The sequence below is a fragment of the Siniperca chuatsi genome, linkage group LG14 (genome assembly GCF_020085105.1).
Source record: "Siniperca chuatsi isolate FFG_IHB_CAS linkage group LG14, ASM2008510v1, whole genome shotgun sequence".
In the NCBI taxonomy this organism is placed as follows: Eukaryota; Metazoa; Chordata; class Actinopteri; order Centrarchiformes; family Sinipercidae; genus Siniperca; species Siniperca chuatsi.
In genome coordinates this window covers 12,562,559-12,586,400 of record NC_058055.1, presented here as the reverse complement: position 1 = coordinate 12,586,400, position 23,842 = coordinate 12,562,559, and the positions used below count along the sequence as shown (strand labels likewise).

General features: G+C 38.4%; 1 protein-coding gene across 1 annotated transcript in view; it reads left to right on the top strand.

Annotated features, from left to right (window-relative positions):
• Positions 1-3,641: 3,641 nt before the first annotated feature.
• The window catches only part of ppp3ca (protein phosphatase 3, catalytic subunit, alpha isozyme), a 28,614-nt gene continuing 8,413 nt past the window's right edge, over positions 3,642-23,842 (top strand). The window contains exons 1-8 of the mRNA XM_044223645.1: positions 3,642-4,076; positions 9,819-10,019; positions 15,517-15,641; positions 15,754-15,865; positions 16,324-16,469; positions 16,568-16,707; positions 22,842-22,919; positions 23,048-23,142. Coding sequence (XP_044079580.1) covers positions 4,022-4,076; positions 9,819-10,019; positions 15,517-15,641; positions 15,754-15,865; positions 16,324-16,469; positions 16,568-16,707; positions 22,842-22,919; positions 23,048-23,142 — 952 coding nt within the window. The 5' untranslated portion in view covers positions 3,642-4,021. The remainder of the gene's footprint in view (positions 4,077-9,818; positions 10,020-15,516; positions 15,642-15,753; positions 15,866-16,323; positions 16,470-16,567; positions 16,708-22,841; positions 22,920-23,047; positions 23,143-23,842) is intronic.

The window sequence follows — 23,842 nt, the reverse complement described above, 5'->3', positions numbered from 1 at the left end:
GAGGGGTCAACAAATGTAGCTGCCAACCGGTCACTGCCACTACAGAAATACTCTACACTTGAGAAACAGATTTTTTTTTAAGTAAATCTCATTTAAAATTTGGTTTGCACACTTTGCCTCTATACATGTGATAGTCACTTCCAAGAACATGTCATTTCAAAACAATGCAAAGCTTTTTAAGGCAGTAAATCAGACTTGGCAGTTGGTTATTTTTGTTTATTATACATAATTAAATACGGCTCAAGAATATTGTTCATTTTGGTCTCAATACTGAAGTGACAGCAAGAGCACTAGCACAAAATGCAGCAAAGTTTCCCTCTACTTTCATCACCACTCTCTGGTTTGTCTCTCTCAGCAATATTGGCAACTTCAAGGACATACCATATGCACCCAGGACTGGTATTGGACACTCTGCTATCAATTGAGTCTCTAAAGTGCTAGAGAATTTGTGGTGTGTTGTTTTCCCGTCCCAGTGAACAGGCCTTAGTCAGTCACGCCTTGTGTGAGCCTCACAACTCCACGCTGCAAAGGTCTGCTGCCTGATGAGCAACACTGGCTCCATTACTAGAGATTTATTATTTATCCTGCCACTAATCACATGCTCAGCCTCATCTGTCAGGAAGCAAGTAGTTCTCTTGTCTTGACTGACAGTAGGACAAAAATGCATGGCAAAATTACATCAACGACTGTTCAGCTTGTACCCCTACATAAGTAGTGGCATTGCTTTCTCAAATTATCATGTCTCCAAATGTAAAGTAGCAAACACTACCCCTACTGTAGCAGTACCAGCTGACCAGCTGTTGCTGCTGTTTCAGTTAAAATCAGGGTTAGGGCCCCATCTAGTGGCAAGTCTTCACAGAAGCTGTCTGAGAAATTGTACTGTTCCTAAGAGTCCAGCTGGTCACCAAAAGTTTTGGTTATAAATCAAAAGGGTGCTAATGTTGGTTTTCATCTAAATATCCATGCATCCAAGATACATTTCTGTAGTCTGAACATCTTCAAGATATTGTTCTTATTTATTTGTTAGTATTTAGTAACACTGAAAGCCAAATGAAAAATATTGAGGGCATACATTTAGGGCACCAAAAGGAATCTGAAAGACAAACTTTTCAATTAGAGGTACAGCATGTAATCAGAATCAGGCCTACATTAAGTACCATACCCATTATAGTCATAGCTTTTTTGTTTCTTGCACTGCACCGTGTAAGTGTGTTTCTGAGACTCCAAAAAAATCAAATCAACTATCCTGCTGCTCCATTGCTGATCACCTGGGGTATCTCAGTGTGAAAACATTTGGCGCCAGTTTGCATCTTTATTCTTGTTTAACAGTATGTTTCCTCCGAACAGTGTGCCACATTGTACTTCTGGGATCTGTTTGCTTGGGTGCATTTTGTTGAAATCTGAACACGGCAGTGATGTAGGCCTACCGTGTATTAAAATCAGATTATTCCAAAAAGCCACCAATGCATCATTTTGAACCATTAAACACATCTTGAAAATGACACAAAACTGCCTTCATTCACTGTTATACTAAAACTAGCACCAATCTAGTACCATTGCTAATGTATGTAATTTTATGCACGTGAAATTGTCCCAACTTTTTTGTTCCATGTGATGTCCTGCAATTCAAGGCCAACAGTGTGTCATCCCTGTGTCACATGAGTGTTTAGGCACCAACTCAACTGGGTCACACTCCTTTATTTTAACACAATGGATGACACGAGCAAAGATTCCTACATCACATGGCTGAGAAAAAAACTCATCGCCTTGCATTGTGTAAAGTGGGAGAGCAAGAAGGAAGCAAGCAAGAAAGCAATGTTAAAAATGAAAAGCCACCATGCATCACAAGCACTGACATGAGACATATTTCAGACCAGTTGCCATGACTGTTGCTGATTGTAGTGATAAATCTAATGATGCTAAAGATGCTGGTGACCATAACTGTGACAGCAACTCAGTGATCAATACACGCAACTCAAGGAGTAATCAGTAAGCAACACAGATACATCTTTCAGTTATTATTTTTATTAGGAAAGAAGGTGATGAAATATGAAACAATTACAAGTCACGAAACCTGAGATGAATGCATGGAAGGATAAGACAGCAATAATTCTCCTTATGTTTTCACCTCCGACTCCACACACTGACTGTTTGGCTTGAAGTAGTTTACATTTGCTGTAGACATAAAAGTGTTAAATGGTGGGAACACACATATTTAACCTGCTGGACCAGGTGACACAAAGTAATTAGGCTTTTATGGTTTTGTTATATTTTGTCAATATTTTTCTATTAATAGCATTTGTATAACATTTTAGCTTTACTGTAATAAGTGTCATTTTGTGTACACAGTTCTGTTGTGCAAAATAAACAAAAAAACATTTTAAAATACACCCCAGCAATATTAGACTATTTGTTTTTTTGCTGATAAACAGATATAGGTGTGTGCCTTAAAATAGGGTTATTAAAATTAAATTTTAAATTGTATTTTTCTTAAAGGCTGAATAATAAGAGGATGGCTGTGACATGAAATAATCTATTTGAAAATACAATAAGTGTATTGCATAAACATTAAAATAATAGCAAGGCTGTATTTCTGTTAAAATGTCAAGAGCAGAGAGTCACCTGCCTCCATTGGTGGTCAGTAGGAACTGCAGCAGACGCAGGGCTCTGCTCTCTGGGTATATTTACAGATGCATTCATTACTACAAACCGTGGATTCTCTGAGCGAAAACATTGTACTAAAAATGTAATATAATTGTTTGACTGAATATTTCGCCAGGTTTTGAGTTGTGTTCAAAATCCTTAAATTCATGCTCATTTTGAACTGTGACTTGTTTCTAGCAGTTTAGACAAGTTAAATACAATGAGTTTCTAAAAGAGTATTAATCTGTTAGAATGAAATAAATTAAGGGTTATGGTTGTAGTTTGTGAAGTTCCCCAGATTAGATGTGTTAGATGTGGATCACTGGCTGACAATTGATGAGCAAGGTACAGAGCTGTGTCTGTCTCATGGTTGGCTAAATGAGTTAGGCATTTGCCTTACAGTCTACGCTCAGGGATTAAAAATAAAATTACATGAACTTCCACAGTAGGCCTATTTGGAGTTGTAGATGGTAATAAACATTTGTGTATTAATATTTCATTACTATGCGGCCAGTGGAGATCATTTCTGAACACTGAACCACAATCTAGTCCATATATTTAAGTAACAAATGATTGTAAAAATCATAAATCATGTTTTCGTTTTACAGCAGACCGTACAAGTATTTTGATGTGAGGTAAGTGGAAGTGACCTTTCTTGTGGCACAAAGACAACATAATGTCACATCATTACATCTCTAAATTGCTCAGTTTAAAATATTATTTCCTGAATGTGTGCTAGATTGCTAGTCCGTTTAGCTTAGTTTGTTCAGACCCTGATGATTTGTCGCCACCTTCTCTGCTATCATTGCAATTATCCAACTGCCTGTAATGTTCGCGTGCGCGTTCCGCGCGCGTGTAATCAAAACGAACCTGTGTAGTTATCGTGAATGTTACACATGTCTAAACCAAGGCCCATACGCTCTCGTATTTAGGCGTACCGAAATTTCGAGAATACCGAAACATGGCGCGCCGTGCGTGCGTGGGGGCAACCCCGTCTCAGCCTCCATCTGATGGCAGCATCAGGCAGTCCCGTGAAACATTTGCGTGGGAGTTCCCTTCACCGCCATGTCTGGACAGTGCACATCTCTCCCTCCTTCTCTCTCTCTCGCTCTCTCAGTGCATCCTCCCCCACATTAACAGCTTAGCACAGCAGCAGCGGCTCCTACAGCATCCAACATCCATCCATCCATCCATCCCTGCCTGCCTGCCTGCCTGCCTGCCTGGGGAGCAGCAGTATACCCGGCGCAGCACCGACGCACGGAGGGGACGCATCATCTGAGTGATGCCACAGCATCAGTCGCATTTCGACAACAAATACTGAGAGTAGATCCTAAAGGAGGGAGAGAAAACGCTTCAGCCACGAAGACAGCAACTGCCCATGAAGATGTCTAACGCTGACATCGTCTTAAACGCCACCGATCGGATGGTGAAATGTAAGTTAGCCTACATTGTGCGTTTGGTCGTGGCTGTAGATATTACATAACATCTCAAGTGTTTAGCTACTCGTGGTGTGGCAGACTATGGCCTTTATTTTCATGTGGTAGTATTAATGGTGTAGGCTAGTATACGCAGCCATCAAGTTGTGTTCACGGTGATGTTAGTGGGCTGCTGGAGCTTTGATGTTGATAAACAATCCGGTTTTCTTTGGTGCACAGCCCCCACGAAGAACGGGCAGAAAGCGCAGAAGCAGCAGCAGCAGTGCACCGGAAAATATGGATTTTTCATGTTTTATTTTTTTATTTTTTGTTATTGCACAAATGTATTTATATTTAATGGTTTGCCGTCACGATTTGGCTTCGGCTCGTGTGGGCATGAGAGGAGAGAAGGAAAAACAGCTGAATTGCCGAGCTTGTGGCAGAAGCTGGGGCAGTGATGCAGCAGGATTTCACAGGCTTTGACAGGGCCAGTGGAAGAGGAAGAGGGCATGAAATTGACATTTAATGGGGTATATTTTACCAGTAGTGAGTCATGTGGTAATTTGATTAGAAAAGGTCTATAAGGAATCCCAAAAAGCTGCACCAGTAGATGTGGAGAAGGCTGTTCTGTCAGAGAATTACTGAGGATACAACTTGGATCAATGGAGGATGATGAAGTGCTCACAGTTGTGCCATCACTCATTTAGCCCTGCTCATTCTGACCATGGATCAGCTCACAGTCAGTGCCTGAATATATTCACATTCAGTATATTATCGTAATGGCTGAGCAGCTCAGTCAGCATTAACAACTTTGCTCTTTAAGGCTACAAAGTTGTAGAAATATGGAGTAATCTGCACTGTGAGATACAAGCATGTGAAAATGAATGCAGACACAACTAATGTCCTGCATGTATAAGCTGTTACAATTGAAAAAGCTTTATTGAATAATTATACTAACAGGTCTGGACCCTCAAGAAAGGAACTATATTGTCAGAAAATCAGCCAGGTCCTGAGGGACCTCAACCATCTTTATTTTGGAGCACTTCATTAGTGTGACATAACAAACAACGGGCATGATCACTTAATAGTTCCCTATCACAAACTGATATCAAAGTAACAAATAACATACTGTGCATCCTAAATTCTGAAACATAACGTCCATAATAAGAGAAAGAAGTTGGTCTAAAATGACACTGATATTAGTTGTATGTTTGAACCTCACAACCAAGATACAACTATTGTGGTTATATCTTTGGCAAAGCTTTACTGACATCCAGGCATTCAAAAATATGTCATACAAAAGGTTTGCATCAGCAAACGCAGCACAGCCAAGAATTCTGACTCCGTTTTTTGCATTTGTAACATGGTCATGTAACATTTAGGATTTTCGTACGGGGTTTGAAACACTCAAAGCATTTTTTCTAGTTGAGTAAAATCATATGCATTTGTTTCATTTATTATATTTACGTCACCTCAGGCTGTGTAATTTAGAAACCATAGAAGCTAAATAGCTTCATCAATGACTTCAATTCCCCATTAGTTTGGTCTTTTTGACCGTCGAAAATGGATCATCATTTCAACAAACCCTCATTTGTCTTGTTGGTCAGATGCTATTATTGTTGTATCACAACTCTTATTTATATTAGAAATATTAGATATTGATTAACTAACATGAATATTCATTTTGTCACTTGTATATCTCCTATTCTTGTTCCACCAAATAGTAGTAAAAGCCTCTTTTTTTTCCAAGCCCCAAAAGGCTGAAACGTGAAAACAAATGAGATGCAAGAAACTGAATCATGCATCTTTCAGGTGATCAAAGGAAGCTATCAAGACAACAGCGATTTTGATGAGTTGAGACTGACATTTCTTACAGTTACTGCATGTGGTGCATGTAGCAAACTACTGAGTTCTGATATTCCAAGCTACTCCAAGTTATTTTTATCCCTGTATACATATCTCTAACTTAACCCTCAGCAAGTTTCTCACCAGTTCTCTTTTCTCTTGCATGTTTTAATCTGACAGCATATATCTTAAGAGATACAATAACTGCTGGTCTGTGCAGTTTGTTTTCCACAGCACTGTCGCCACTGTGCTGTAGGCATCAAGAGGCATATTCAGGTCAGTTATTTCAAGGATGAGGCCATTAGTGCACCTGTGAACTATCTTACTTTATTATAGCTCCTTAGAATACAATTGTCTTCATATTATTAACTTTAAGAATATTTGCACTGATTTCACAGACTGTCACAGTTGTTGTATTCCAAAGGAAATTAACTGTTTCATCCATTGTTTGAAGTTATAAAAACAGTTACTTTAAATAAATTATGCAACAATATGAGAAACATAATATGTCAGCTTTAAACTCAACAGGCCTTGCAACAGGCTATAACATTCACTCCAGCTCTCAGCAGCAAACATGCAAATTGGTTCCAACACTTATGTTGACATTAATAATTTATTAATGGGTACAATGGAGCAATATTTGGCTTTGGCAGATTAGCTCTGCTTTCATCCACATGTTTAAAATTCGTCAGGAGGTACTTAACCCTTCAAACATCACATAAAGCAGATCGTAGCTGGTGGAGCTGTAGGATGTGGGTGAAAAAAAGCAACAAGACTCTCATGACATTATGTTAAAAGCTTGACACTTGGGCCTGTGTACTGTATGCTAATTGGACCTCTTATAAATGCACACTGTTGAGTTAATCCAATCAGATGAAGCAATTCAGCATTTCCTGACTGAACCCAGGGTTGCTCATTAGCAACACAAACCTACAATACACAAGAAACCCCGCTCAAGAAAATGTGTTTAAGCACAAAAATGTGTACAGTACAGGCTCATACCGAGTCTCCTCAATATGATCAGACAATTTCGACGTGGGTTTATTGCATGAGCATTTCCAACAGCATCTAAGTGAACCTCCAATTCAAATTGCAGTTTTCCGTGGCAGCACTGGCTGTACTCCAACAGTCAGCTGCTGCTGCTGTTGCCCAGCAACATACAGTATTTCACAGTTCAGCTCTGATTGGGTGCTGAGCAGAAGTCAGCTTTTCATCTCATTTCATCTCACCATACATCTATATCAGTGTGCTATATGTGTGTCTGTAAACTGCGTTGTTGAAGATCATTTGGATCTGGGTTGCTTTTTTGGATTTCTTTGTTATTAGTGGGCTTAATCCTGTGTTGCTCCATTCTGCCTAAAAAAAATGCTAAGTGTAATGTCCTTTTTAAAACATCTGCATGTGGCTCCATTTTAGTTCATTTGAAAAAAAAAGTGAGTATTGTGTGTCAAAGAGTAAAATCAGCTGAAAGAACAGCTGGGTGATTTGCATTTGCAGCTTCTGAATCACATTTACCTTTTTACATTAATGTAAGGTAAATTACAGTACCTACCAATGTATTTTGGCAAATGCCTTCCAGTTCTGATTTAACATATTTTTCAGTCAGTGTTGTTTTAGCTCATGGGTTCATTCACTTCCTCTAAATTCCCAAAAAATCAGTCTGTGAAGGTAATTCATTACTTCATTTGAGACTTATTTGTTGCTGTCAGACCGTCACTGTACTGTTAATGTTAATGCCAAGAATCAAAGCAAAAACATTGCAAATTCATCAGTGCACAATGACATTAACTAAACTAAAAGCTTGAGAAAACTTGTATGGTGACTGTGCTGAGTTTGTACTAGCTGGTAAAGTGTCAAAGCACACATCGCCATCACAGATACACACTGCACACTGTGAAAAATCTTCCCAGTCCCATTAAATACACTTGCTGGGGCTCGCCTCATTATCCCAGGAGCAGTGACTTTGAGATTTTAGTCAAGCATTCATTATTAAAGAGCATGTTGATCATGTTCTCTTCCTTTGTCGTCTCTTCACTTGGCACTGCTGAGTGGCCCTGTTTGCTATGCACTGCACAAATCTGGCAAGCATACCCTTACTTCTGAATATACTACCGCTGACGGCTTGTGTTATGTGTACATATGTGCAGGGATGGAAAGAGTACTAGAATATTTTACTCAAGTAAAAGCACTGTTACTTGTGTAAACATGTCCTCAGATAAAAGTAAAAAGTAGGTCAGTTAAAATGTACTCTGAGTAAGTATAAAACAAAACTCAGACAATTATGCAAAAATGACCAACAATAATAAAAAGAGCTCTGGACACCGCAGCAGGTGCAACAAGCATTATTAAGCTACATAAATTAAATAACCTGCCACTTTAACAGAATAAAGCATCACCAAGGCAGCCAACACAGAGATGTATAACAATATAAACTCGACAGCAGCTACAGCCCTCAAACATACACATTAAAGCAAAGAGAGGGCCTGCACAGTTTTTACACACTGCGTAGTGCACACATACAACATTAGGTTGCTAAGCAACGCACTGGTTGTTGACGTCCTCCTCTGTACAGTGAGTTACATCCATCAGTGAGTTTGCTGTTGTACTCACCTGTCTGATCATCATTATGTGAGTCTTGTGCACCGTGAAGTCTTCCACAGTCTTCTCTAGGTTAAACTTCTCTGCTTGTTCATTCTCAGTGCATATTATAACCAGTCCACTCAACCTCTCTGGTCCCCTCCTCAAATTCTAAAAGTTTTGAGCTGAAAGAGGCTCTGCAATCACAACGTGACAGGGATTATTGTCAAAAACTGCCTTACACACCTCACTGAAGGTAGAACTTCCTAAGTAAATGTAGAAGTCACTGCTGGAGGATCCACCATGAGCATATTTACATTTGGTATTTTAGCTAGAACCAGCGTGCACCTGTGGGTGTGTTTGATTTGGGTCATTTATCCTGCTCACCAGGTGGTGCATTAAATCAACGATTAATGTAGATGCAACCATTTTTTAAGGTCTTTTTTTTTTACCTATATCGAGAAACAATATCTTAACCATAATCCATAATGACATCATCCTTGATTTTATTGCATTTTTGTGCATTTTTTGTGTCGTTCACAAAATGTTTGGCCCGGCCCGGGACACTGTGACCAGTGAACGTACACATTCAACATGTGTTTTCCAGAGTGTCAGCTGAGTGCAGAGCATCACCCCACAGACACACTGGCAGTTTAGTACACAAAAATATGACTTTCTTACACTAACGAGAGTAAATGTAATTCGTTACTTCCACCCCTGCATATGTGAGTGTGTGTTTGTGTCTAGATATTTTAACGAATTTTCTTTTCATCTGAATTATTTACAGCTCCGACACTTAGAAAGAGTTTTCTGTGTTAAACCAGATGATCTGTAGATTAACGTGGGGCCATGAAAGCTTGTAGTCACAGCACACAGAGATCAGCACCAGATCTAATGAATAACCTTTGCTGCCACTGAAGTAATGATCTGTGTTTGGATTTCACAGTTTCACAGGCAGTCTGTTGGGTAGGTGACTGGTGCATTTTAATGGCCACAGGCTTTAGCAATCCAGGGAGAGTGCTGAATGAATAGAGTGCTTAGATGTTCGCTGAGTTTTATCCAGCACTCAGAAAATACTGATGGTTTTCATGTCAAAGATGTACAGAGTACAAAGATGGATGTGAGAGCACAATAATGCCTGCTGGCGAAACATGGATGGGGTTTTCTCAAATAGGATTTCTGCATGAATTCCTTGATGATATATTGTTTATATCATTCCTGAGTGGTGTTTGCGATGATCCTCTCACAACAGTATTCTTGATGGCATTAACAGTAGCCATAGTTACTGTGATGTCCCCTCTGTTTAAAAGTCAGCATGTGCCTGTGCTCTGTTCTCAGCTGTCCCCTTCCCCCTGAGCCACCGCCTTACACTGAAGGAAGTGTTTGACTGCGAAGGGAAACCCCGTGTTGATCTCCTGAAGGCCCACCTCACCAAGGAAGGCCGTGTAGAGGAAGCTGTGGCACTTCGAATCATCAACGAGGGAGCAGCTATCCTGCGTCAGGAGAAAACTATATTGGACATCGAGGCACCAGTCACAGGTATAAAATCATTTACCTGGCGCTTGTCCAGCAGCAGGACACCACACCTGGAAATTGTAATGACTCAGCGTTCTGGTTAAAAGTAATTCACCTGATCCAGTATAATATGACATGGGGCTTGAATTAGAGATGGTCACTGCTTCAGTTTGCAAATGTTTTTGTCTGCCTATTTTTCACATAAGTATGTTTTACAGTAGGCAAAACTGACTTATACATTGACTTTTAGAAATATAATATGTTCACACCCTGTTTCAACCGGTGCTTGGTGAGAGACTGTGTTAGTCTTTATAGGTGAAAAAATACTTGTTCTTTTGCTACAGTTTAAGTTACAACAGTCCTGGAAGAATAAGTATAACCATATCATAACCCAGTGTATTGTCAAGAAGAGTGACCTCTTTACCAAACTCCTCCATCTTTCATCAGCTTCTTGGCCCAAATGTTTCAGTGTTAGCATTAGCAAAACCTAATGAATTGAACAGACAAAGTTAGCAACTATGTGGTGAAGAAAGTTGAACATTCAGTAGCTGCCTCAATACTGAAGTAGCCACAGTAAACGTAATAATAATAATAACAAACTTTATTTATATAGCATTTTTCTTAACAATGTTACAAAGTGCTTCACAAAAAGATCAAATACAATAAAAAAATAATAATAAAATAAAAATAAATAAAATGAAAATCAAATAAAATTCACACAGACATAAAAAAAGAAGAGATTTAAAAGCAGTGATAGATAACAAACCTAATCTCACCAGGTAAGTAATTCCAGAGTTTGGGGGCCGAACTGCAAAAGCCTGATAGCCCTTAGTCACCAGTCGGGCTCTGGGAACGACCAAAAAGCCACTATCAGCTGATCTAAGAGGGCGCCCAGATTCATAAGGGGTTAGTAGATCTTTGATATAATTAAAAAGTTGAAAGTTGAAAGAAATGTGACTGAACAACCTTACTTGACCATCAAAACAAAGGCCAGAATCAAATAAAACACCCAACGTAGTCCCCAAGGAGGTTATTTTAAAAGACATAAAGATATTTCTTTCAGAAGTGAATATTGGACTTACAGTCATCAGATGTTCAGAAACACAGCTCCAAATAAATGCTAATGTTTGTCTGCTGGATGTGTAAGAAGGTAGATGTTTCCTAACACGTTAGCCATAACAACTTTATAAGGTGGTAATATGCCAGATTGTGGGTTTGTTAGCTTATTGTGGAGTTCTCAGTTAATGCAGTTTTAAAATAATAGTTTAGTTGTCTATGTTTAGACTAATTTAACCTTTAAATTGGTGAGTTCATGCTCAATATTTTTACAAAATGTTGACTTTCATGTAACAACGTGGGATATATATGATTGCTATGTACCATTTATCCTTCGTATGATTGACAATAAAACAAGACTAAGAGGCTACCATCCATGCTTGCGGCTCTGTGAGGCTGTACTTGAGCTAAATACTAACACCAACATGCTAACATGCTCACAATGACAATGCTAACATGACGATGTTAAGCAGGTATCCAATGTTTACCATCTCAGTTTAGCATGTTTGCATGCTAACATTTGCTAGTTAGCACTAAGCACAAGGTACAGGTGAAGCTGATGTCATTAGTTTTGTAGGTATTTGGTCATTAACCAGAGTATTGGACAACTTAAAATTTCGACCTGATGGTGGCGCCAGATGAAAAGTCAGAGGATCATCAAAGTTATTGCAATTTATCCTGAGGGGGACATGAATGACTGGACCAAATTTCTGAGTTTTATGATTATTGTGTTTTATGGTCATATTTCCGTAGAGAGAGTCTAGACGAGAGGATGACAAAGGAAAAAGATGCATAAGACTCAAGAGGAAGTAAGAGGATGTGGACCTGTAATACAAAAATAAACAAGGCACCTGACTAGAGCACAAGCTGAGATGAAACACAGATAAGAGGAATCTATAAATGTAAATTATTACAGCAGGAAACTGTCACTTTCAGGTAGAATCATCATTATTTTGTCATATAAGTAAAATAGGCCGAAAATATTTCAGAAACACTGTATTTCATCATTATTAAGTCCTCTCATCAAAGACTAAATCACTGGTCTGTTATGGGTGAGATTCTTTTAGTAATGTAGACTACAGTAGTGCTTTGACTGAAGCGAGCATTATTGGGTCTGTCTTTTTAAGTCACCTAAATCAACAACATTCTGGCTCAAAGTAATCCTGCTCAACTCATGTAACTTATCTGAGTAAAAGCACTAGTTTAAACAATAATAGCATGTGGATCAGGATTTTAAAACTCGTTAAGTTGCAAAAAGGGTGTAACATCTTCATTGTAGTAAACCAGCAACATTAACATACATCAAGGTAAAAATGTATCAAAGTAAAAAGAAAATATGAATTGCCTTGGCAATATGAATTGCCAAAGCATCTGTACATGCAGATAACGCTGTTTTTCAGTCTCTCCTTCTGATCAACCTGCAGTGTGTCCTAGTTATGTGAACATGCCTGAACCAGACAAAAAACAGTTTTTATCCAGTGTATTCAACCATAATTTCTCATCAAGAGATTTTTTCCTCAAGCTGAAGGTTTTTTGTTATTGCATCTAAAATAAATATTTTTTTTTACAACCTGAACAAAAATATTTGCCAATATTAAGCCAATGAATGTATTAATAAACTTATGAATTCAGAAAATTGACAAACTAAAAGGTGCTAGTAGCTTTTTTTCTACCGAGTGAAATGCTTATCTATTTGAGTATCGAAAACTGTCAAGTACTGAAAGTTGGCATCAAAATACCTGGTCAGATCCGTAGTTTACTTATTCTTTGATCAGAGATTTAATCAGATTGATTTTATTTAAATCTAAGTTTTGCCAATTTTAGACTATTTAATATAGTTATTGTACAGCTGCTTGTGTTTCAACAACATTTAGGCTATTATGCTTCTTTTGTTAAATTAATCAAAGGGTTTTATTGGGGTGTCCTGTGGCCCTGTGGTTACGATACATACCATACAACCTCAACTTTCTCCGTTTGATTCCAGCCAACTTTGCAACCTTGCATGTAATCCCCCTCTTTCTCCTCATGTTTCCTGTCTGTATCCCTACTCTCACTATTAAAAGTAAATTACAGTCAAATCAAAGAAAAATATTCCTGTTGGGACCAAAACTCAGGTACCATATTGGCAATAGTATCAAAGAAATTCAAATGGGGTATCCTGGCAATGGTTGGGATGCATACCACGTAGCCACAGCGTCTATGGTTCGATTCCAGCCATGGACCTTTATTGCATGTCGAACCCCTCTCTCTCCCATGTTTCTTGTCTGTCTGTCTCAACTGTTGCTATCCAATAAAGGCACATGCCAAAACATGATCTTAAAAGAAAAATTCAACTGATACCCAATCCTTGGTGCTAGACACCTTGGTATCATCAAAAGAGTGTACTAAGCAGAGAGAAATCTAGGTCTAGTCTGAGTTACATATTTGTATTCTTTGATATATTCTTAAAGTCCCCATAAATATTTTGCACCGTGGACATTTGATTTTGGTGTATTGTAAAGCCACAGTCTTATGTTCTGTTTATTTTTAGTCATTCAGTTTCCCCCAAAACTGCGTGACATTAAATATACATGTAATAGTCTTAATTGTCTTACTTGAAAGCAAGTACAGTGTTTAGCCTAAGCAAAGGTGACAAATGGATGAAATGCACATTGACTTGAGGAGAAGTCTCGGGCTCCTCATCTTGACTGGCGTCAGGAAAATGGAGGCTTTATGTATTAAGCATGAAATATGGATGATGAAGTGAGTATTGTGTACGGACATTTGTGAGTGTGGAAGTCTGTTTTATATCTTTGTAGCTTGAGTTACGTTTGAATGTCTCTGCAGCTGTGTGTGTGTGTGTGTGTAGTCGTATATTATGAGGCAGTTATGCACTTGTGAATCTTTACTTGCATGGATGTGTTCTACTGGTGTTTGTGTATGCGCGTGTATGTATGTGCGCATATGTGTGTTTGATTGCTTTAGTCACACAAGCAGTCTCCCACTCACATTGCTCTAAGCTTTGAGTGGGCGAAGGCCACTGTGGAGCTGATAGGGGAGACAGAAAAGAGAGAGGAGATGGAGGATGAGTAGGAGAGAAGGAAACAGAGGAAGATTATAATGAAAAATTGAAGGCAGTGAGGAAATGAGATGGAAGTTTGCACTCCAGAGCCATAGTGTTCACTGTGAAAAAAAGTATGTATGTCCCTGGGGGCTTGAGCTTTTTCTACCTCTTTGAGGTGAGAGCTTCTCATTTCTCTGCGGAGGACAGAGGCCTTTCAGCCAAAGACCAACACGGTTACGACCGTGGAGAAATGTATACTATTATATTCTCAAATCCAAGTATTATTTAGCTGTTTTAATACTGACAGTATGGCTGTAATTGTAGATTTAATATATATTCTTGCTGCAGGAATATGCATATGCAGGAGTATTATTTTCATAACTCATAGCCTCTTCTGCTGCTCTGCTGACTGTTTAAGGTGAAGTCCATCTTGTTTCTACTTGACACAACTTATAGACTTATTTGAAAAGCTAGGCAGTTAATATAATAACAAAAACTTTTTTTGAAGTGGCAATGTTAATAATTGACTGTGTTGGGGGACGGTTAGCCTCTTGCACACATTCATCCAGAGTGATAAGGAAGAAATGTGGACATGCAAATAGCTGTAACACATTTTTAAACTAGCATACAACATTCTCTGTTTTTCTGCTTATAACATATATAGCTAGTGTTATTTATGGCAGTGTTTATGGTTACATAACACCTGTGTAAGTGTATTGCTTTGATATCTTTATATCAATAGTGGCAACAGCAATCATTACCACAAACACAATTTATCACCTTTATCAAATATTAATTATTGAGACTGTTGAGATACAGATATGAACACAAACTGTAGCATCTCCATGCAGTTGCACTGCCTGCTTGCCCACCTGTCTGTCTATTTATAAAGTTAACCTGTGAGCAGAAAAAGAAGATACACACCTCTGATACAAAGTGCACTACTCTGTACTGCCTTGAGATCCTGCCAGAATATTCTTTACAGTCTCTCTTGTTTTCTACCTTCGAACCTAATAAATAGGAGACGTGGATCTCCTGCTCTCCATACAAATGCACATCTACATGTGCAAAGACTGTATCTCCAGAATCTTTTTCTGGAAGAAAAAAAAACATCTTTGATTTGTAGCTTCATGACAATACATTTACAACTGTATCCAATTATTTTTGAGTGGGTTTCAGAAACAGGTTTGAGAATTTTGTCAACCCGTAGTGAGGCTACTATAATTGTTTCACTGAATGGAATTCGCCAAAAGGACCAAATGATAATACAGACCTGTGCTGAACATGAGGAGTGTGTATTTTTTGTCCGTCACACACGAAAAGAAAAGATGGATGTGCACACATACACAAAGATGCAGACAAAGATATTCAATCAGATGTGTTGATCCTTTAACGCTGGCTGTGCTTTGTTTTCTTTTCCAGTGTGTGGTGACATCCATGGGCAATTCTTTGATCTTATGAAGCTGTTTGAAGTTGGAGGATCACCAGCCACAACACGGTACTTGTTCCTTGGGGACTACGTTGACCGTGGCTACTTCAGTATTGAGGTAAAACCATCAGAATAACATTAAGTATGTCATGGGGAGGAAACAAACTGCAGAAAGCTTTTTGTAGCTTTTTGCATGGAATAACACTTTGTTTATGTGTTTGTTTTGACAGTGTGTTTTATACCTCTGGTCGCTGAAAATCCTCTATCCAAAGACACTATTTTTACTTCGTGGAAATCATGAATGTAGACATTTGACAGAATATTTCACCTTCAAACAAGAATGTGAGTACCTGTCAGTGTTTATCATATTGTTTTGTTTTTTTTCACTTTCTATTTTGCTAATGTCATGTGTAGCCTAGGGCACTTTTGGTAACGATCACAATTAATGTGCCTGACTGTTAATTCTGTATGACAGCACAAAAAAAGGGGATGAAATTGTGTGTGAACAATTGAAATTTTAGAGCTGATAGCAAAAGACATGAATTCACAGTATGTGTACATATAATAATTTCAATTTTAAACTTCATTTTTGATATATTCATTCTTATTGTGGTATATACTATGTGTGTACTGTATAAACAAACACTATTTGTATCCCTTTACAGATGTCCTCAAAAACTGTGCTAGTTTTGTAATTTTGTGTTGTTCTATATCAAAGGTGACTCACAGGAACAAACCAACACGTCATGTTCATTTTATGTGCAAACGATGCAGCTGATTACATTTCTGTCTTCTGTCAGGTAAAATCAAGTACTCAGAGCAGGTGTATGACTCATGTATGGATGCATTTGACTGCCTTCCCCTGGCTGCACTCATGAACCAACAGTTTCTGTGTGTCCATGGTGGACTCTCACCTGAAATACACACCTTAGAAGACATTAAAAAGGTAACAACCTCCTGTCTCAGCACTACCAGGTCTTACTGTACTTTGGTTGTTTGATGTTTGAGTTTTTACAACCTGCATTTCTGCTTCTTTATGTTAAGTTGGATCGGTTCAAGGAGCCGCCGGCTTTTGGGCCCATGTGTGACCTGCTGTGGGCTGATCCTCTGGAGGACTTTGGCAATGAGAAAACCCAAGAATATTTCAGCCACAACACAGTGCGAGGCTGCTCCTACTTCTACAGGTGAGCTGTTTCTTCTTCTTCCCTGCAGCAGCTTCAGCCGTCTGGACCTTCTGGATTATTATAACTTGAAAACTGTTGTTTTCCATCCATAAAGGATACAGTGCAGTGTTGTTTTCATGCATCAATAGTCTGAAACTATGTGTTTATGCCATCTTGCGAGCAATCACCTAATTCAAGTGCATATCACATGCTACACTGATTCCATTAGCGTGACCCATGTGGCCCGTTGAAGGTCTCTAATTACACTTTAGTTTTAAAAGAATGAAAGGTTGCAACTCAAACTGTGAATCCTTCAACAATAAATCCTGGCTCATATATACAGGGTAAAAAAAGGTTTTTACCCAATGTTGGTTGATCATGAACTAGGTGACTAGTCATCAGCAACTTTTCTGCTTCATTAGACATCAAAGGTCTAAATCATCAATGTTGATGAGATCTAATTTAATCTTTCAGGAGAACTGCTGGAGTAAAGGGTGAAATTTGACTGCTACACAGAAGCCTTGCAACTGAACTCTTTATATCAAAAATAGATGTTAAGATTATAAATTATTAATAGATATCAAACATTTATTGCTACCAGAGCAAAACAAACAATAGACACACACTTAACATCCCATAATGGGATAACATGGGAAGGAGTCTGCGGTTAATGAGACTGAATGATTCAATAGGAATAGGTAAACACATATTCTTAAAGCCTATAGATAGTGTCTATGTCTATGAGTAAATGGGTCATGTTGCCTTGTGGTTAACAACGGTTGTCTATTTGACTTACAGAACAGATTGTTACAGACAAAGGATTTGCTGGGTGAACCTGGAGTCAAATAATAATAGAGTGAGGGGAATCAAATCTAAAACATAATAGCAAGGCAAATTGGGAATGGGTTTGTTATGCAACTATTCAACCTCCACAACCGAGCACGTAAAAGAAGAGTGCGCACTGTCCTAATGTTGTGAGATGGAAGAGAGCTGTGGAAGTAGGTGGTGGGAGAAGAGATTAGGTGGCGGTTGTGGTGAGAGTTCTTAATGAAGGTTCAGAACAGTACAGACCCCTGCGTGGGAGCTGCACTTCTGCTCCAATCACAAAATGTAAAGTCAGGGAAGATTTATTCCTCCACCGAGGAAATGACATTCTGGACAGTGCGTGCAGAATAATTGCAGTTCAGATTCACATTATAACCCAACTGTAAATCTCTTTTTCATGTACTTGCGGGTACATGGAGAAGTGTCAAAGGTGTCATTTGCTTCAAATGATATCAGATGAAATAGTTCCACTGAAGTGCAGACGTTTCTGTTTCACAATATATTTTCACATAGGCAAGATTACCTTGTTACTTTGAGACCAAACTTAAAACCATCCTGACAGTTTTGCACATTTTAGCCTGTTAACTTCCTCTGTGCACACTGTTTACATTACTGCTGAAAGACACGAAACTTGCTTGAGAACACACTGAAAATTTAACAACTTTTTGTTTTTATATTTTATCAAAGTTATTACATTATTTTTGTGGAAAACATGCTACCTCATGCAAGGACTTTGATAACTCTTCTTGTTGGTCATCTCAAGGACATTTAAACATCTGAGACAACTTTGCTACAGTAAAAGCAACAAATATTCATTGTGATGGATTAGCTTTATCAAGCAAGTTTATATCACCCTGAGATGAACTGAAACCAGTGATTGCCTGAAATGTATAGCATATTATTCTTTGGAAACTTGTCAGCAGTATTTCAAGCATTGAGTTAAAACAAGCGAAACCACAGCTGACACCTGACTGAAACCGATGAAGAGATTAATGGTGTAATGGTATAATTTATCAGCACCCATGGAGACTATCTGATACAGAAAAAAAGAAGCAAGTGATGGGTCTTAACTTCCCCTTTCACTGTTGTTAAATGGTCACGGATAAAAAACCATCTATTCACAGTAAGAGAGGAGCTTAGTGAGTATTATTCTGTAGATGTGTGGAGGATGCTGCTATAATAGTCATCTATCTCCCCATGGCTTTGTTCTGCCTTCACTCTCAAACTTACCTCTCCATCATTATGACTCTTGCCAACTATACAGTATGTATGCAGCACAGAGAACCACATTCTCCTGGGGAGTTTTGGGAAATGCAAGAAAATCTCTATCTGAAATAGAAATAGGTATAAGCAGGTTGAGAAAAAAGGAGGTACATTACAATCCAATCAAATATAATGCCGTTATTTGACTTTAAGCTACATATTGACTATGACTGATTGTTGCAATACATGAACTGTACACACAAACACACACTGATGCATTGGGTAGCGTTATTTCACTCCCTAAACGTGTTTTCCATAAAATCAATACTGAGTATTTTACACCAGTAGCCGTACAATTGCTTGCTCCTCCGAGCTGAGCGGAATGTTTGAAATAGATGTAACTTACTAGCTCACAGTGTTTTGTACAGTAAATGCCATGCATGCCTCATAGTTATTTTGGTAACAACGACCAAATGGATGCATTGTAGAATCATTGTTCCCTCATATTAGAATATGACATTTTTTGCCCCCTTTTTTGATGAAATCACTACCCATAAAAAATCCAATCCAAATCTCGCTTTTATATATTATCTCTTATTTATGGCATCCATTTTGATAATGTGAGATAGTAATACTTTAACACATAAGGCTTTGTATTAAATCTATTGTCATATAATACTGGTCACACTACTACTGTTAAGTTTTGTTACATTTTGCTCTTAACCTCGTCAGTACTGTATTATTACAATATCGAAGCAATAACTAACCAAGTCTAATTTCTTGTGCAGTGATTATAATTAGAAAAATGTGATTCTGTTTAGTGATTAGGAATATGGTTATAAACACGAGTTTTTATATTGGGGGAAGTGAATGTGATGACCACCAGCTCGACAGATGGATTTTCTTAAGGGAAAGAAAAAACCTCTCAGTTTCACACTCACAACACAGCAGTTCCATCTCTCTCTGTCTCTTTCGCTCATACTCACTTGTCAGATTTCTCGCTCTCTCTCACTCACAGGCTCACCGACACATAATTGTGTGTTTTCACAAAGAGAGAGAAGAGAAGGAATGCGAGCCACAGGCAGGCAATGTGTGTACTGTGTTCCCTCGCAATAATCAATAGATACTGTTGGAGTGGACAAAAAATAAATTAGTACATAGTGTACGTTGGGATCTTTACTTTCATGTTATTACATGACATTTGTGCCAGATTGTGAAACAAAAAGTACTGCAAACATAATCTTAATAAGTGTGATGAACTGAACTTATTTCTAAGTTAGAAATGCATTGTAGATGTGTGTTTTTAATAAAATCAGTTATATAATATTTTTTGAGACCAGCATTTTGCAGTTCTATTACGGTGCACTGTAGCCATAGTGGAAAGAGTTGCAGCATATTCATGTTAGTGTGTAACACAGCTAATTTCATTTATATAGTGGCCACCAAAGGAATGTTACAGTGTGACCTAGATATACTGTACATGTATGAGGCTGGTACAGTTACGTCAGGTGCTCACGGCTCCAGCAGTCTCCTTGTTTTTCTTCAGGCACAAACCTTTGAGCGCTTAAATATTTTAAACACTTCTGAAAGTTTGATGGGTCCATGGATGGCAATGACTGTAAGAAAGTGCCGGAAGAGAGGATTGTTGCCGGGGAGGATGTACTGTATGTTACTGTAGGTCTCGAAAAAATAAAAGTGATTGACTATCAGTATCATTATCAGTTATTATTATTTTGATCATTAATTTGCTGCTTTTCTCTAGTTTGACTATATGGGGTTTTAGACAGAAACAAACAATTTTAAGATGTCACCTTGGGCTTTGAAATTTTGATGGACATTTTCACTGTTGTCTGACATTTTATCAGCTAAAAGCATAATGGATTAATAAAAAAAAAATTATTAACAGATTAATTGATAACATAAATAAGCATTAGTTGCAGCCCTAGAAGTGGCATTATAATCTGATTATATCAAATACAGCAGATAATGGTAATAATTGATAAACTAGGTTTACATTGTCTACTGGGCTTCATGCAATCTGAGCTAATAGGTTACTTTTTAGGTTTTTGCACAGAAACTTCTAAAAGAGCAAATTATCATAATAATAAATTCAGATGTGTCCCGTTGAACTAATTTAAGTGAACATTGGCGTGCTTGTAGTAATCGCACAGTACAATACCACAATACCAATCAAGCAAACCTTTGATAACAACATAATTTGTAGACAGGTTGGTACTTACAACTGATTGGTCAAAGGATATTTTTTCCTGTCAGGTACATGTCTGGAATACAGCAGTTAGAATAAATAAAGAAAAACAAAAAGGACTTTTCAAAACTCACAACTCATAGGGAAGTGACAGATTGAGGTGGTGCTGAATTGAGGGCATTTTAAAAAAGCTAATCAAACTGTAATCTCTAATCTTTTTTTTAGCCCAGGAGACACAGTTTGAAGGGATGATACAGTTTCTGAATGAAATAACATAACCTTCTAGGTATATAACAACTGTGGTGAGAGCTGCTAAATGGTAGGCTACATTCACACTGCATCTGGAAGTGTCCCAATTCTGATTATTTGTCCCTCCTGTGTGACACGGGTCTGATGTTTCCCGTGCACTGTGCAATCTTATATTTTCATTTTTTTCTTTGGAGACAAATTCTGGTCCTAAATCTGCTGCATATCTGATCCGTGCAACTCTAGTCTGAACTGTCACAAAGGAAGTCATGTGGTTTTTTATCATCTTTCTCCGTGGGACAGCTCATTGTCCATCTGGCCAGAAAAACGTGGAGGACGACATCGGCATGCAGCCAGTGGAGAGATAACAATACCACAATTTTAATTTGTCTTTGGGAGAGGATTCAGTTATACGCAGTACAAGAGAGGTTGTATTACAATGAAATCAGTGTTTGAAGCAGGTAATGTTGGTGGCTTTAGTAACAGACTGTTAGATGTTGTTCATTTGCACATACAGCTTTTTTTAAAAGATGGAGACCCATTCAAACTGATATGTTATTGGTCACTTTAGAAAATGAATGTCAGAATTGAGCACATAAGTGTGACGTTTGTGTGTAGGGAGGTTTGACATGTTGGACTTTTAGATGGAAAGAACTCATAGATGCAGACAGCAACACACTAAAATCATTAATTTATTCACAGTTGAAAAAATGAATTAATCTGTACCCCAGTATAAGGGGTTGGAACTCTCAAAAACCACAATAAAAGACTATGAAACTGAGAAGATAAATAGGATCAAATCATAGGCAGACACCAAGGCATCACCCAGCAGCAGCAAATAGTTAGCTTAGTAAAGTGAATCAGTGATCACCAGGATCTTAGTGGGCAGTACATTACTAGTACTTTGATAACAGTTGCTGTGTTCCCAAACTGTCAACAGCACAAACAAAAATGTCCACATCTGGCCTGGGAAATTTGGGCAGCAGCAGTGGGAAAGGTTAAAAATTATTCCTCCAAGAAGTTGTCCTGAGGCAACATAATCAGACTGTTAAGCAAGTTTGCAGCACGTGTTTTTCAGCAGTAACAGAGCAAAAGACCGGGGGGAGTACTGACAACTTAAATAGACCACCTTATTGCAAAGGGTGAATTGGATACACATGGTAGCAGCTACTTTATACCATGTGTGAGTGTAGCAGCGCACTCAGTTGTCTGCCTGAGCTTGCTCGGAGGCTTCACTTCCTTTCAGGCATTTTCCTGTCAGGTTAGAGCTGGGGGGCAGGAAGCTGTGACTGCCGCTTACTGGGTTAGTTTGTTTTTTTACTGCAACAGGTAGCTATTGGATTGGTTTTTCACACTCTTGCATCATCCTCAGCAAGGCTTTCATAAATGCACTTACTGTATGAGTAAGTGCATTTTGTGCAATGAATCTTTGTTCATTTTCTGGTGAGTGAAACTGTATGTGAAATTAGTAACCTGCAGCTTAAATGCAGTTCTGTTGTGTGATGGAAAAAAACTCTTCAAAATTCTGTCAAGTTATGGTAAGATTGTGTGCTTAATTGAATTGATTTGTATTCTGTCATACTGTGTTGCTAGCTCTGGTCTTTTATTTTACAGTACATTAAAAGCATTTTCAGTGATGTCTCTAAACCCAATTTTTTTATTCACTCGTTTCCAGTTATCCAGCTGTATGTGAGTTCCTACAGAGCAATAACCTATTATCAATTATCCGAGCGCATGAAGCACAAGATGCAGGGTATGTTATCGCTACAACAAACATAAAAAGACACACATACCCACACAAACAAAATAGATACATATTTACATATATAAGAACAAGCTCTGCCTTTTTTCTGTCTTTACCTCCACCTGACCGCTTTGAAGCTACCGGATGTACCGTAAAAGTCAGACCACTGGATTCCCATCCCTCATTACCATCTTCTCAGCACCAAACTACCTGGATGTTTACAACAACAAAGGTCAGAAAATCTCTTCATTTTATACCCGTCTTTGTTTCAGTTTGCAGTTTCCTTTGCAGTTCTGTCATTCGTTTATGTTTGCACCTGTATCATATTTTTGCACAGTAACAGTATTTTTCTGAATTACAGGCACGGGCCTGAGTGATATTATGTAAAATAAATACATTCCAGTTGAAAAAAATGCATTATTCCCATATATCATATCATTTCTATGGTTATGTAAAGTAGGCAGGCAGGCCTTGAGAAATTCATTTACTGTTAAATTAACAGTAAACAGTAAAACTTGGTGCTGTGAAAGAGAGGTGCCCCAATTTCAGTATCTCTGGAGCACCTGCACCTCTGGCATTTTAACCGTATCTGGGTTAGATTTTATGAAAAACACTTCTGACAAAATGACTACAATGAGCTCCTCTGACGTTCCTCTGATGGTTTTAACAGCACGGACTGGAGTGTATGGGTTAATGTAACCGCATTTAGCTTGTGAGCAGGCATAAGAATGCATCAGGGAGCCCCCGTTTGTTTGTGTTCTCAGATCTGTGTCTTGGTTGCTATGGGCAATGGGAGATGGGGAGCGTGGGAGGGACTGTCGGCATAGCTGACTATCTCCATGTGGCTTTATCCCTCTTGATGTAACAGTGTCAGCCATCCCTGGCCTCATATTCAGCTGGGTAACATCACAGAACATGAATACATTTGAAGA